The sequence below is a fragment of the Pichia membranifaciens genome (genome assembly GCF_001661235.1).
Source record: "Pichia membranifaciens NRRL Y-2026 unplaced genomic scaffold PICMEscaffold_4, whole genome shotgun sequence".
Lineage (NCBI taxonomy): Eukaryota > Fungi > Ascomycota > Pichiomycetes > Pichiales > Pichiaceae > Pichia > Pichia membranifaciens.
In genome coordinates, this window is record NW_017566985.1 from 226,460 (window position 1) to 241,656 (window position 15,197).

General features: G+C 48.3%; 8 protein-coding genes across 8 annotated transcripts; 3 read left to right on the forward strand and 5 right to left on the reverse strand.

Annotated features, from left to right (window-relative positions):
• Positions 1 to 59: 59 nt before the first annotated feature.
• On the forward strand, positions 60 to 1,235 carry PICMEDRAFT_73116 (hypothetical protein; the record flags this gene model as incomplete). Its single annotated transcript, XM_019164384.1, has 1 exon — positions 60 to 1,235. The coding sequence occupies one exon, from the start codon at positions 60 to 62 to the stop codon at positions 1,233 to 1,235; it is 1,176 nt and encodes a 391-aa protein (XP_019016715.1).
• Positions 1,236 to 1,400: 165 nt separating this feature from the next.
• Positions 1,401 to 2,423, reverse strand: PICMEDRAFT_73117 (hypothetical protein; the record flags this gene model as incomplete). Its single annotated transcript, XM_019164385.1, has 1 exon — positions 1,401 to 2,423. The coding sequence occupies one exon, from the start codon at positions 2,421 to 2,423 to the stop codon at positions 1,401 to 1,403; it is 1,023 nt and encodes a 340-aa protein (XP_019016716.1).
• A 592-nt stretch (positions 2,424 to 3,015) lies between these two features.
• On the forward strand, positions 3,016 to 4,503 carry PICMEDRAFT_20630 (hypothetical protein; the record flags this gene model as incomplete). The annotated part of the gene is made up of 1 exon (XM_019162168.1): positions 3,016 to 4,503. A coding segment is annotated over one exon (1,488 nt), but the record flags the coding sequence as incomplete, so codon positions are not given.
• Positions 4,504 to 4,729: 226 nt separating this feature from the next.
• On the reverse strand, positions 4,730 to 6,959 carry PICMEDRAFT_12065 (hypothetical protein; the record flags this gene model as incomplete). Its single annotated transcript, XM_019159876.1, has 2 exons — positions 4,730 to 6,711; positions 6,743 to 6,959. The coding sequence occupies 2 exons, from the start codon at positions 6,957 to 6,959 to the stop codon at positions 4,730 to 4,732; spliced, it is 2,199 nt and encodes a 732-aa protein (XP_019016718.1).
• Positions 6,960 to 7,331: 372 nt separating this feature from the next.
• On the reverse strand, positions 7,332 to 8,357 carry PICMEDRAFT_73120 (hypothetical protein; the record flags this gene model as incomplete). Its single annotated transcript, XM_019164386.1, has 1 exon — positions 7,332 to 8,357. The coding sequence occupies one exon, from the start codon at positions 8,355 to 8,357 to the stop codon at positions 7,332 to 7,334; it is 1,026 nt and encodes a 341-aa protein (XP_019016719.1).
• A 453-nt stretch (positions 8,358 to 8,810) lies between these two features.
• On the reverse strand, positions 8,811 to 9,851 carry PICMEDRAFT_59269 (hypothetical protein; the record flags this gene model as incomplete). The annotated part of the gene is made up of 1 exon (XM_019163352.1): positions 8,811 to 9,851. One exon carries the CDS (start codon positions 9,849 to 9,851, stop codon positions 8,811 to 8,813), a length of 1,041 nt encoding a protein of 346 aa, XP_019016720.1.
• Positions 9,852 to 13,103: 3,252 nt separating this feature from the next.
• On the forward strand, positions 13,104 to 13,637 carry PICMEDRAFT_35017 (hypothetical protein; the record flags this gene model as incomplete). Its single annotated transcript, XM_019162918.1, has 1 exon — positions 13,104 to 13,637. One exon carries the CDS (start codon positions 13,104 to 13,106, stop codon positions 13,635 to 13,637), a length of 534 nt encoding a protein of 177 aa, XP_019016721.1.
• An 83-nt stretch (positions 13,638 to 13,720) lies between these two features.
• On the reverse strand, positions 13,721 to 15,076 carry PICMEDRAFT_35339 (hypothetical protein; the record flags this gene model as incomplete). The annotated part of the gene is made up of 1 exon (XM_019162935.1): positions 13,721 to 15,076. The coding sequence occupies one exon, from the start codon at positions 15,074 to 15,076 to the stop codon at positions 13,721 to 13,723; it is 1,356 nt and encodes a 451-aa protein (XP_019016722.1).
• Positions 15,077 to 15,197: the final 121 nt, after the last annotated feature.

A 15,197-nucleotide genomic window follows, 5' to 3' on the forward strand; every position in this document is an offset into this window, starting at 1 on the left:
TTATAAGGCAGTTGCTAGTTACTATAATTGAGATTAACAAATAACGTAAAAAAGTCATTATGGTTGAAGTAGATGAGAGCGTGCATTTGAAATCGGTTATATTTTCACCTTCGGAATTAGCATTAATTGCACCTGACATCACATTATCGAAATATCTCGAGGCAGGGTATCGTCCTTCTTTGCGCCGGTTCAACGAGTTTAGGCCTGTTGCCATTTCCACTGCAGGGATATCTAGGTATGACAAGAATGCAGAAACGGGTCAATTGAATGAACTGACCACTGTTATTGGATCGTCTTCTGTGAAATGTGGCGGAACATCAACGATATGTACCATCAGTGCAGGAATAGTTGAAGACGATTTTGAGGCGGTAAATGACTACAGGATGAGGCTTGACGCCGACATCATAGTTGGAGACGAGAAGGAAGAAGAGGTGGAGAACGTTTTGGGAGGTGATTTAATCAATGAGAACGGATCAGTATATCCTGTCGTGGAGATCGCCAAAGGTGTGAGCGGGCCACCAGGCGAGGAGGAAATTGGGCTCGGAGAAAAGCTTTACGAGTCGATATTGCATTCAGGACTCATTGACAGAAAGGCTTTGAGGGTCAATGTTGGGTTGAAGAGCGTGGACGAGAACGGACAGGAGGTGACGCTTAGGGGCGACGACGTCGGGATGATCCAAAAAAATTTCAGTTTTGTCATCTACGCACGGATCCAGGTGTTTGGAAGAACAGGTCCGCTGTTTGACCAATGCTACGCCTCGTTGGTAAAGGCGTTAATGGATACCAAGCTTCCAGACGTGTATTTAAATGAGAGGGAAAGTACATTGAGAACAAGGAGTGGAAAGCAGAATGCCAACATAAACGTCCAGAGCTATGACTTGGTTTGCGATCCTATACAATACAAGGAGTTGGTGCTCCGGAGTGACCGGATCTGCTGGTCGAGCACGTTTGGAATAATCGATCATACTCCTGTTTCGGCCATGGCAACGAGCGGTAACGATGGTGACGTTAGCATGGATTGTGGTGCTTCTAAGCGGGAGGTAGTGCTCACCGACTTGGAAGGGGAGGCAGAGGACAACATCTCAAAAAGAGTGTGTGCGCTCAGCAACGGAGAGGGCCGATTTGCCAGCGTGACGATTGAGAGAGGCGAAGGCTCCAGAATCACTGCTGAGACGATACGGGAAGCGTTACGGTTGTCGCAGGTGAGAGCCCAAGACATGATTGGAAAGTTGTGATGAGGAAAAAGAAAAGAGAAAAAAAAGGAAAAAAAGGAAAAAAAAAAGAAATCCTTTTCACATGCGAGTTTTTCACCAACAAACCATGATCAGTATAGATAGATATATATTGTCATATAAATATCAACACATAAATTATACAGGTGAAACGTAAATAGGCCGAAGCTACTGTTTTTTTTCGGCCTTGAAACGTCTTCTTTGGGTTGGAATTGGGGAGCCGGTGTTGGAATCGTAATTCTGTTGGAGGGTCTGTTTGTCCAACAAGACGTATTCGTTGACCTTTGCTGCGACACCGCCTCGGACTCTTTGGACGACCTTGGACTTCTTGGACTTCTTTCTGTAAACCTCGATGTAGAAGGCGATGAACAAGACCAAGTAAGAGGAGATGATCGAACAGCCAGACAAGGTGGCCAATCTAGTTCCAGAGCAGGTCAAGTTGGCGGTATACTTGGGGTTGTAGTCGTACATGACCTTGATGTAGACGGCAAAGTAGATGAAGCCCAAGTCGATGAGAAACTGGATGATCTGGAAGCGGGTGACCCACTCCTTCCACCAGACACGGATGCCTCTGGCGGCGAGGAAGTAGTACCAGTACATGACGACGTGGACAAACAAGTTGAGGGAGATGGGGACCCACGAGATCGGGGTGGTGCCGATCAACTGGGTGTAGCAGAGGAGCGCCGTAGCACCGTGGTGGTAGGTGTGCAAGAAGGTCAACTTCTTCTGCTTCAAGACAAGGAAGACGGTGTCAATGAACTCGACGTACTTGGTCAAGTAGTTCATGTAGTAGAGCACGACCATCTTCTGTGTCCACGCGTTCTTGTCGCAGATGGCGTAGAAGAGCCCGTGGTGGTAGATCTGCGGAACAAGCTGCTCGACGAGCGAGAGGAACAAGATCAGCGACAAAGTCGTCAAAAAAAGGTTGTGCACCTGGAAGATCCCGTTGAGAACAAACGGCGCCACGTTCAGCTTCTTCATCAGTCTGTCTCCGCCAAAGATCACCGTGTAGTACACGGCGATGGCGCCAAAGACTTCCTGCGGCGTCGACAGAAACGTCTCGCCGGCCACAAACTTGAACTCCGACATCACGAAGCGGCCCTGCGAGAGCACCGCAAAGAGCCTTTCCACGTAGGGGTAGAGATCGACCCCGAACGGGTGGTCGATGCTTGGAACAGGGAACGAGGACATGTTTCCGTCTGGATTGGGGCTATCGGCTGGGAAAAACGAGCTCTTTGGGGATCACAACTGTAACGAGCGACTGCAGCAGCACCAGCAGACACTCTCTGAACCCAATAACCCCAGCAGTCCCACCACCACCAAAGAAACCACCAAGCACTACCAGATAAAGAGTTACGGCACGGCCACGACGAGAGCGCATGGGCTGTCTCCTCGTCTCGTCTCCCAGGGCACGCCGGCAGAACACGAACATGTCAACACGCCCGCCAACACGTCAACAAGCCGCGGCACGCCCCACCCACCTCGCTGACGTAAGCCTGCGGAGCTCGGCGTATTTGTCTCTTTAGCGGCAACAGCCGAGAGGCTGCTGGGTTCCCCCGAGAATGAGGATGCGCTTATGTCAGCGGGCGTCGACGCGGTGGCTCTGGACATGAATTGGCAAAGGGCCGAGCCGCCGCGGGAGAGGAGGTGAGGAGGGGAAAAGAAGAGGAGGGGGCAAACGGGGCAACAGAAACAACAGAACAGGACGGAAGAAGAGGCAGAACGGAGGGCAAAGCACACTGTGATGGAAAACACAGGGTGGAACAGAGAGCGGATATCCAGCACGGCGTCGCAGTCGACGTCGGACGCACTGGAGTCGCTGTCGGAGGGCCCATCGGCGCTTGTGTGGACGCTGACGTTTGTGGCGTCGATCTCGGGGTTTCTTTTCGGGTACGACACGGGCTACATCTCGTCGGTGCTTGTGTCAATCGGGACGGACCTTGGCGGGGTGGCGCTGACGATCAAGCAGCGGGAGTACGTGTCGTCGGCGACGTCGCTGGGGGCGCTTGTGGCGTCGCTGTTTGCCGGCGTGCTGGCAGACGTGATTGGGCGCAAGTACGCGGTGATGTTCTGCGACACGCTGTTTATTGCCGGGGCGGCGCTGCAGTACACGACGACGTCGTTTGGCGGAATGGTTGCGGGCAGACTTGTCATGGGGCTCGGCGTGGGCGTCGGCTCGCTCTGCGCCCCGCTGTACATCTCGGAGTTGTCGCCAAGCAAGTTCCGGGGCCGGCTGGTCACGGTGAACTGTCTGGCGATCACGGGCGGACAGCTTGCTGCGTATGCAGTGGGTGCGGTTGCCACCGGCGGCAGCGGCGGCGCCGGCGCCGGCTACGGGTGGCGGACCATTGTGCTGTTGTCGCTGGCGCCATGTCTCGTACAGTTCTTCTCGATCCTCTTCCTCCCGGACACGCCGCGCTACCTGATCATGAAGGACCGCTACGATGACGCGGTCACCGTGCTGAAGCGCATCCATCCGCTTGCGTCGGACGCGCTGATCCACATGAACGTCGACGAGCTGCAGCAGCTAAACATGCTATGGAGCAAGGACGACAACGTGTGGTGCCGCTTGTCGCACTCGTGGAGAGACCTCTTCCTGGTGCCCTCGAACAAAAGATCGCTCGTCATTGCGTGTGGCCTCCAGGCGATCCAGCAGTTTGTCGGCTTCAACGCCTTGATGTACTTCTCCTCATCCATCTTCGAGATGGTCGGCTTCAAGAACTCCACCCTAGTCAGCTGCTTCATCGCCGGCACGAACTTCGCCACCACAGTCGTTGCCCTGGTCATCATCGACAGGGTCGGCCGCCGCAGGATCCTCCTCTACTCGATCCCGCTGCTACTTCTTGCCCAGGTCTCGTGCGCATTGGCTTTCGCCAACATCGACGTTGACGTCCAGACGCATCTCCAGCCATCGCCAAACCCCTGGCGCTACCTCCTCTTGATCTCGTTGATTCTCTTTGTCTGCTTTTACTCGATTGGGTTGGGAAACGTCCCCTGGCAGCAGAGTGAGCTTTTTCCACAGAAAGTGCGTGGCCTCGGGTCGTCACTGTCGACAGCCACAAATTGGTTTGGGTCCATGCTCCTCTCATTCTGCTTCCTCTCGCTAATGGACACCATCAGCCCCTCGCTCACCTTTCTGCTGTTTTCCTTCAACACCCTCCTCGCCTTCATCTTTGTCTATCGCCTATACCCGGAATTGAGCGGCCTGCAGTTGGAAGACATCCAGGCGCTACTCAGCGATGGCTACAACGTGGCCAAGAGCATGCAGCTGCACAAGGAATGTCAAGGCTACCAACTACTCGACCAGAGTTAAAAGAAACTCATTGAAGCATTATACCACTGTATAGATTTTTATTTATTTGTTATCATTTATTCAGGGACTTCTTTTTCCTTTCTTCAAGAAATGAATTATTAGACACAGAAAAAAATGTAAAGCATTAAAATGGTAGATAGAAAATAGTAAACATAAGGAAGAAAGCAAAAAATAGCATCCTGCCTCAGCGTGGCACGACGTGAGACAAATCGGCATCTCGAAGCTGCATGCTCTTTTTCATGTGACTTGGCGGCGTCGAAGGAGCATACCGTCCTTCGTAGTCAAGCATGCTCGGATGATTCCCCGAGGCTAGGTTGAAATAACCCACTTTTGGCGAGGTCTGTGGCGAGTACCCGTGTCGCTGTGAGGTTTTGTAGTACGGGCTGTTTGCGCCAGGGTACTGCAGTGGATGCTGTTGGTGTTGCTGGTGCTGCGGTTGCTGTGGTTGCATTACATATGCACGCGGATAATGTGGTTGTTGCTGCTGTGGTTGCGGATAAAATCCTGGCTGTGAATAAGGCACCTGTGGCACTTTTGGGTGACTTGTACTTCTTGCGTAAGGCCCGTAAGGTCCATGCTGTGGATTGAAGTTTCTATGTTGATAGGATTGCGGACTTGGAGCATAGTGCATCTGGTTCGACGGAGAAGAAATGGGGCCCCGCTTAGTGAAGCCATGACCAGAATTGTTGGCGGAACTATTGTAACTATGCGGAGAGTTTTGATAGAGCTGTGGGGAGGTACGATGTGGGGAGGAAGGAGGGATCTGCGGCTGCACTTGATGATGGTTGGGGAACTGGTACGCTGGGTTGTTGTTGTAGTGGTGGTGGTGGTGGTGTGCTTGCGGCGAAAACTGTGGGCGAGCGTGGCTGATGTGCTCCTTTCTACCGTCCACCAAGTCAGAACATGACATAACCTGATGCTTAGACTGATCGGCAACTAGGTGGATTGGAGGCGCTGGTAGTGGTGTTTTGGGAGCTGGGGTACGTGCTTCTGCAACGCTCTTCTTTCTCTTGATGGGTACAGAAGCTGACCTCATCAGACTGTCATCTATGTCTGCAGCAAAGTCGGGATCCAGTCCCGGCTTAGACAAGTCTGTCGTGGCTGCCGAGTTGGTGTGTTGATGAGTGGAAAGAAGTTGACGAAAGTGCGGAACCTCCTTGAACCCATCCTTGCCGACACCGCCTGGTGTTGCGTACGGGACGCTGCTGCTGTTGCTCGCGTGTTCGTCATCGTGTTCTCTGTTGTGGATGAAGGAGTCGTTTATAGCATCGCCCTTTGCGGAGTTCGTGGACAAGCTGGAGAGTGTGTGGTTGTGGTGGGAGAGCAGGTGCATTTTTGGGGTGGAGCCCACGGAGTACTGCGGGGTAACGTGCATGTGCGTCTCGGGCGAGTTCGCCGGGGTGTAGTCGAGAGCCCGTCTGGTCGGGGTGTTGGGCACAAAAGAGAGTTCGGTGCCGCCTGGCGTGGCGTCCCTGGGTAGGCTGTCCTCGCTGGCTGACGCCCCGTAGCCGCCCTGCTGTTTTTCCTGGCTGCCGCCATAATCCTCGTCGTCCTCTCTTTCCGACTCCGACTCGAAACTGGACACCCTCGACTCGGCGTCCTGCAGCAAGCTGTCCAAGTGGATCGACTTCACGTTGGCCCGCTGCGTCACCCGGGCGGCGTTCTGCTCCACTGTGTTGATCTTCTTCCCCATCTCAAGCGCCTTGTTCACCGCCGACTTCTGAGAGTTTTTCTTCTTCGTGTCGCCTAGCACGTACTTCAAGTACTTGAACTTGGACGCGGGAAGCACGTTGATGCTGTTCACCGTGCTCTCGGACGTCCCGCTCGTGTTGACGCGCACGCTGCTGTCCGAGTTCACCGTCACCACCGACCCCGTGCTTGTGTCCGCATCCAGCACGGGCGAGACAACACCCGTCGTGCGCTCAAAGTCGTCCCACTCGTTGTCTGCCAGCTTGAGCTTGTCAAGAAGTCGCCCCGTCGTCGCCACAGAGTCCACCGACACCGCACTGATCAGACTTATCCGCCGCCCGTCGTTCCCATGCTTCTGCCGGTTCGCCTCCTGCGCTATCCTGGAAAGCGGCGAGTTCACGCTCTCGTTTCTTGGCATCGTCCTGTCGTTATTGGCCTGCTGCCTTGCGCTGACGATCCGATCGTTCTTTCTTGCCCCTCGACAAACAGCACAACTAGTCCTGCTCACGTGTGCTGGATAGGGAGAACACCGCTGTGTGTGTGTGCGCCTGTGCCTTTTCCTGTGCCCGTGCTGTCTCTGGTGCTGTCCTAGAACCCTTGAACGACACCACCTTCATCTGCAAGCCCTCATGGCCACCCTGAAACCATTCACGCTCCTGGAGCAGACCTATTTCAAAACAAGGGGCAGCGGCAGCAGGGGCGGGAACGAAAACAAAAACAATCATGCAGGGCGGGAGCCACCAGTAAAAATAGCAGCACACCGGTCACGTGGCGCAAACCCCACTGCCGTTTGCCGGGCCAGTTACGTCATCCACCGCCTCTTCTTCTGAAGCCCGACGCTGATCGACCGCAGACCAATTTTTCGCACCGTTGGTTGGTGGGGGGACTGTCTCTTTTAGGTAAGTTTGGGCGAAAACGGGTTGTGCCGGGGTCACGTGCGGGTGTTCTATATTACGTAAGCGATGGGGGACTGCTGGCGCCCGATAAAGAAGAGCTTTACGTAATGTATTCTTGTGTCTGGGGAGTAGGCTCCTGTTACACTTCACTATATCAGAATACGGCGGACATGGCAATCGCATGGCAATCCAGACACTCTCTCAGTCCTGGAACTCGATCTTGAAGTTGTCGGCAGGCAGGGGTCTCTTCTCGGGAAGCACGATCTTGCCGCGGGACTCCATCGTTCTCATCTGGATGACCTCGAGGAGGTCGCAGAGAATGGTGCACACGGGGGCCGGCACGCCCTTTTCCTCGGCAATGCTTAACGCGGTCCCGAGAATGACCTTGTACTCCGTGTACTGGTTTTTCCGGATGTCGATCAACATCGAAGGCGGGTAGTACTCGCCGTCGTCGGAGCGGATCATCTTGTCCATGATGTCCTCGGGGAGGTCGACGCCGTCGGCCTTGGCAATGGCAAGGATCTCCCGCATGGCGGGTCTCGCCACCTTGTCCATACCTCCAAACAGCTCCAAGCGCCCGGCGTCGACGTTTGTGATCGCGCATGTCGTGTTGATCGCCCCATTGTACACCAACTTCCTCCATCTGATGTACTTCACGTCCTCGTCGTACTTGGCGCCGTTGTGCTCGTTGTGGTAGAGCGCGGTGAACGCCTTCGCCTTGGCCACCTGTGGCTCCTTCTCCAGCGACGGGTTGAGAAACGGCCCGAAAGACACCGTGTCACTGCCCACGTGCTTCACCGTCGTCCCGTACAGCGTGCTGCTGATCATCGTCACGCCGGAGATGATTGTCGCGTCAGGATACGCCTTGAACATCGATCTGTCGATGCCCACTCCGTTCTCAAGCAACACAATCGCCGTGTCCTTGCTGTACGCCTTCTCGATCATCTTCTCCACAGGCGCTACGTCCGGGATGTTCTTGGTCGTCACCACAATGTAGTCAAAAGGACCTCTCTCCTTCGCAGCCTCGGCCACGTCCTTGTACACGTGGTCGGGCTTGAAGTTTTCGACTTTTCCGTAGTCCAAGGACTCGATAGTAAAGCCGTTCTCCTTCAAAACATCGTAGGACGATCTTGCGATCGCAGTCACCTCTGCACCGTTAGCCTTTAGTGTGTATGCGGCTATGGAGCCAACACCACCAATACCAATCAAAAGAACCTTTGGAGCCATTTTTTTCTGTCTTCTCTTTGTGTTCGTTGTTCTTCAACTCCAGAATGCAATAAAGAGAGTACTAACAAGAAAGTTGAAAAGAAACGGAATAAAACCGGATCTTTTAATCCCCTGCCCAGAAAGAAAGGCCCCTAGCTGCCCATGGAATGTCTCATCTATCGCAACCACCCACCCATTCGGTAACCTCAGTGTCGGAATACTTCCCACATCAGGAATTACGCGCTCCGGAACAGGAGGAGGCAGCCTCTGCTTACGGGTTTCCCGAGGGCCTGCAGACTGGGGAAGCCTGTGGGGCAGCGGTCTACTGCTAAATGAACTCCGGGGCCTTATCCCCAGATAAGAAAGGCAGAGAGAGCAACTGCTATCAGAGTTTATGCAAAAACAGCAGTTTGTTCTTTAATCCTGTTTAATATCGTGTTAAAATAATACAAAAATAATGTCCGATTTCCACGGCTAGTCGAGATATTCGATTTGGTAGTTGTCTTCCCGTGTCGGTCTCTTCTTCGGGAGAACAAAGCGTCCGTTCTGCTCCATGGTTCTCATCTGGATCATCTTCAAAAGGTTGCTTAGCACTGTCAACGTAGGAACAGGGACGTTGTTGCGCTTGGCGATCTTCACAACATTGCCAATGATCACAATGTGCTCGATGTAAGTCCCGTTACGCGTGTCGATGAGCATGGAAGGTGGATAGTAGACGCCGTCCGCTCCTCGGATCATCTCGTCGATGAGGGACGCTGGCAAAGTGACGCCTTCACTCTTTGCTGTCGCAATAACTTCCTCCATCGCTGGTCTCAGAACAGAGTCAGCACCGCCAAACAGCTCCACCCTGCCACTGTCCAAGTTCACAATTGCACAGGTGGTGTTGATGGCAGTGTTATAAACCAACTTTCTCCACCTGGTCAACTTGACATTCTCCTCATACTCCGTCGAGTTGTTCTCGTTTGAGTAGATCTCCACAAATTTCTTGCACTTCGCAATTTGGCTCTCCTTGCTCAAATTGTAATTGATAAACGGTCCAAACTTGATATCATCTCGTGCAACGTGTTTGACGGTGGATTCGTACAATGTTGTCCCAATCAATGTGACACCTGAGAGAACAGTCGCTTTTGGATACTTCTTGTAGATTGGAATCTCAATGCCAATGCCGTTTTGAATTAACATAATGGCAGTGTCGTCGGAATAGCAATCTTCCAACATGTCTACAACAGGTGAGATATCCGGAATGTTCTTTGTCGTAATGACGATATAATCGAAAGGACCATATTTCTCGACAGCTTCCTTCCCACTCAAAACCACTTTGGAAGGAACATATTTCTCAACAGTACCGTAATCCACAGACTCAATTCTATATCCCTGGTTAGCTATCTTGTCAAAGGTGATCGGTCTTGCCACTGCAACGACTTCCGCTCTTCCAAGATGCTCAAGGGTGTACGACACAATCGTACCCACACCCCCGAAACCAATTAATAACACCTTAGGCACAGAAACAGCCATCTCTCAAAACTTGCACCCAGTTACCTTTTCAATCGGTCTTCTTTGTTTTGCAGATTATTAGAAAAGTAAACCCGATTACAAAATGTCTGCTTTCAAAAGCAGTATAGTAATATAACCGGCCAAAGGAAAGCATTTTTCTCGCACGCCACTGCGGCTAGCTTCATTCGGAACAGATAAGCTGTCTGATGTAAACTTGTGGCAGACATTTCGCTGCTTTAGCCCTTTCTCGTGCAAAAAGTTTCTACCTGGAAATCAAAACCACATTTCTTGATTCCCAATTATGAATCATGTAATTGTAGGGGGAAGGCACCATTCAGTACCCATACCCCTCTTTTCCAGCTCTAGTTATAGTACCTTTTGGTACTCGAACTTTGGAAGCACATGATACTATCAGTATGGATTTGTAAAATAAGTGGTTTGAACATAAAGTAAGTCTTTTCTTGAAATTTAACAGTCACTGGTAACAAGATATGAGATATCGGTGGGTAAGTGAGATAGTATATATGGTTATTTGAATTTTAATTAATGATACTTAGTTTTTGTTTCAGTTGAATCTGCTACAAATAAAGCAATACCCCGAGACTTTTCCGTTTATTGTATCGGGCCGACCTTGCAGATAACATATCGTTCAGAATGATGGGAACTATTCCCTTTCGTTTGCAATTACAATTAACGAAATTTTCTGTACTCTTTGGTTTATTTAACAGTATGATAAAAAATGAACTATGCACTCGTATCTTGCAGATTGATGATCAAAGTCGCAAAAGATTTCTCATTTAGTTTGACTGTATATACTCATCTATCACTAGACGTCCAAACCAGCTGTTCAGAACCCTTTCTTATTCACTGAAGCTCCGGTTAAACTTCCTGTTCCAGGTCCCCCTCCAAGTGGTGACGAAGTCTCCACCACGGCAGCCGAACTCCCGAGCATGCTCAGAGTTAAAACCATCACAAGCAAATGTAAACTCAAACAATATACTACAAATAGCCATCTGGTGTACGACGTGCTTAGGACAGACCTTGTAACTTGAATGAATATACGGTCCCAAGGTGTGATATTGGAATTGATTCTCTTTGTCTCCATAATACGAAATTGCTCAATCGGATGCAGGTCGTTTTCGTATTCGGAGCGGTACCTACTCTCAATATCCCCATTACCTTGGGAAATCGAGTTCTTGTTAGTTTGGTGGTATTCCAAAAATCTGATCTTTTCGTAAAGTTCACGGTTATCATTCTTCAAAGTATTGATTTCTCTTTTCAATTCGATTACCTTGCTAAAATGCTTTTTGTTCTCCTCTTCCAGTTCCTTGTTTCTGTTTCTGAAGCGGTCCCTTTGTTGTGTAATAATAGGAAGAAGCGATGCATCGGCGGCGTTGCCTACTGTCAGTGTTAAGTTGTTATCATTCCCTCCGGCTATAGATGCAGCAGGTGATACTTTACCGTGGCTTTGGCCTCCCGCAATCGAAGAAATCATAGACATTGTCTCCCACCTGTCATTGCTTCCGTTGCCGCCGCCGTTACTATCAAAGTTCATCAAATCATTTTCTAGTATTGAGTTTGAATCTTTCAAGCTCTTAATTTCTTTCTCATAAGAATTAATCTTAGCGGATAGCGCATTTATCTTCTCTACATTTTCCTCGTTTTGTCTCCTCAATTCCGTCAAATCATTGTTTAGTTTTTTGTTCCTTTGAACAATTGCAGACTCAAGTTTTGATACGCTACTTGCATTTGATCCAGTATTCACATCTGTGGCTTCATCTTCGTCACCAAATTGAATTTGCTTCAAGATTTCCAACTCTTTCTTAGTCTCTTCATAGTCTCCAGCAGCATCTTTAAATTTCTTCAGTTCGTCGATTTCAAAACTCAATTGCTTGGTTTCTCTGCTAAAGTTGGTCTTAAGAGTATCAATCTCTTTTCTTAGACTCGTTGACGCTTTTCTTTCGTATTCCAGTTTCGCAATCAATAAAGAGTTTTCACCTTCAAGGTTGCTTATCCGTTTGTTGTTCTCTTGTCTTGTTTTCTGGATTTCGATGTCAATACTTGACCCCAATGAGCTGACTTCACGTCTCAATTCTTCATTTCTCTTTTCAAGAGATTTCACTCTTCTCTGGGAGTTGCTCAAATCATTTTTGAGATTCTCTATTTCAGTAGAATTTGCACTTGAACCGTCTTCTTTGTAATTCTCGTCTAATTTTTTCACTTGATCCACCTCTTCTTCACCTTCATCGTCATCATCTTCACCTAAAGCTGCAATTTTCTTTTTGAGTTTCAATTTGAGCATTTTTTCGTTGAGTTCGTGTTCTTGTATTTGTCTTCTCAAGTTTTCAAACTGAGCAGCCTTTTCTTTCTCATCCTTTGCCCAATTGTTTTCCTTCTCCTCTAACAGAGATTGCCATTCATTCTCGGTGGCTTTTATCTGTGCCTCATTTATGGCCTTCATTTGTGTTTCGGTCTTTTCGATTTGCTCTTTCAACTTATCATAATCGGCTACTTTCAAAAGCTTCTCCTCCAAGATTCTATTTTCCTCCTTTATCTTGTCTATTTCTGATGTCGAAGCAATGTTCTCCAAACTAGCTTTTAACAATGGTTTTGGATCTGGTGCCTCCGCAATTGATCTGTACACTTTGAAAAACAAAGTTTCGACATTTTTGTTCTTCTTATTAATGGAATCGATCACATTTTGGTACGACTTTAATAGTTGATTGAAGTTTTCCAATTTCTCCTCATCCGTCAACTTTTTGAAATCTTTTGTTTGTGTTGCAAGTTCTTTCCTGCCTAGCAATGACTCTTTTTGGTAGTCTTGTATTTCTAAAGCTTTCGAGTCTAGTTCCTTCTGTAAGCTGGACAAATCAATTGCAGACCACGAGTTCAAAGCTTTCTCGAACAACGCAGTCGAGTCAACAACAGTGACAGGACTCTGCGATTCAAGCCTATCCACGCTAGTCATCTGTTACGTACGTTGCAACAAGTAGTCTGACACTATAATTGGTGTTCTACCTTTAGTATATTGTGCGGTGCCGATATATAGCTGTAATGTGTGAACACCCCAAACACGTATAAACTGGCAGTAGCGCTCTACACCTCCTCAGTGCGGGGGTGATGTGTTCAGGCAGGCCAGCGAAGCTACTTTGTACCACGGGATAAAGCACCATGTAATATTAGGTTTTGAAAGCACTGTTCTGAGTGTATTCTTATCTTTATTTACCCTCAATTAAACTCAGACACTACGGCTGTCTTATAAAAGCTGCTGTGATGGCATGTGTGGTTTTTATAGGGGGTCCATCAGGAACGGGAAAAAGTACGGTGTCCCAGGAACTTGTCTCGCAGCTTTCGAAGACTGTGAAATGTTGCTTGATCGAAGGTGACGAATGGCACAGTTTGGCAAACATCGAAAAGATGAGCAACAACATTCCTCTCACTGACGAGGATCGATGGCCTTGGTTAAAGAAATTGGCGCAGCTTGCTTCATTAAATGCAAAGGATTACGAGGTAGTCGTTATCGCCTGCTCAATGTTGAAAAAGTCATACAGAGATCTTTTGAAATCAGAATTGGCAAATGATAAGAACATTACCAAGTTATCTTTGTTCTTACTTTGTAACACCTATGAAAATGTGCTACGGCAGATGAAACAGAGGAAAAACCATTTTTTCAAGGAGTCAATGTTAAGATCTCAGTATGACACATTTGAGAAACCAGATGAATCTGTGGAATCAGGAGTGTACATTTTGCACTGTGATCACAAGACACAAAGAGAACTAGCTGATGAAATTAGAGGGAAGCTATAAAAGATGTACATAGTCAGGTGTGAGTCGAACAAAGCAAATCAAATCACTGTATAGCACTTCATTATGCTCTTCTTAAAATTTTGTCATCTTTTTCTTTTGCTATTGTCTTCGAATCCGCTGGAGTTAGAACCCCGTCCACTCATAAAAGCATAGTTTCTTTTCTGGTTTATTTGCGAATTGCTCATGTTGCTCATGTTGTTCATGTTTATACTGCCGATATTGCCAATATTGGCATTGTTAGAATTGGGAATTTTTCGCTTGTTGTTAGCCCGACTGTTAGCATTGACGTTGCTCACAGCACCCCCATAAATGGAATTGTTGGCACCGCCCAGAATATCACTATCGCCCTTATGTATCTTTCGCCTTGGATACTTCATCGTTGAACCCTCAAATATATTCTGTACAGGCTTCGGACTTTGTAGAAACCATTTATGTGACATTGCATCCAAAGAATTGATGCGAACTGCAGGATCATAAATTAACAGTTTACTTAGCAAATCAAAACAATTAGGGTCACTGCCTCCATTATTGGCATACCAAGCTTTAATATTGGAAGGAAACAGAGTGAATCTTTGTAACTGTGGGTACTCGGGATAATTATTCAATGAGGGCCAGTCATACAGTGTTGGGGTGCCCAATATTTGTAATATCTTTAATAATTGATTCTCTTGGAATGGCATATGCTTCTTATTATCCATTTTCGTTTCTTCACCTTTGAACAACGGGCGTAGAGATAGAAGCTCGGCAAGAATGCAGCCGACTGCCCACAAGTCAACAGCCGGGGTGTAATGCCTGGCGCCCAAAAGAAGTTCAGGGGCTCGATACCAAATAGTAACAACGACTTTATCACCAGTATAAAGCGTTTGTAATTGGTTACTAAACTTTCTTGCCAAACCCAAATCCCCTATTTTGATCACACCATCGTGTGTCACCATAATATTAGCAGGTTTTAGATCTCGATGTAAAATCCAATTCTGATGTAAAAATGATAGTCCTTGTAGAATTTGAAACATTGCACTCTTCAAAGTTGATTGTGATATAGGTTTCATTTCAGGGTGGGAATGGTAATGTATAATTTGAAGTAAGTCGTGTTCTGCAAATTCAAAAACCATGTAGATGCATTTCCTCTCAAGGATGATCTCTCTCAAAGTTGAAATATTCTTATGTTTAACTTCCTTACACAACGACATCTCTCTAATGGCACTTTGTGATATTCCAGTGTAGTGCATCACTTCATTATCTTTGGAATCCGACTTGAATTTCTTGATAGCATACAGTTTGTCCACATCGTTCCCCAGCTTCCCCACTGCCTTGTAAACCTTACCGTATGTTCCTGCCGCTATATACCCTTGGACATCATACTTGTCGATAACACTGAGACGGGCTTTGTCTTTACGAGCTCGGTACGGTCCCATGGTGAAGAAGTTGTTTGGCGCCATCCTTGCCAACTGGTTGGCGGTCGTGATGTTTTGCTGATACTGTGATGCCCGCTGCTGAATATTCAACTGCTGTTGGACTTGTTTGACTTCTCTCTGATGCTGAAGATATTTTGCTTCTTGC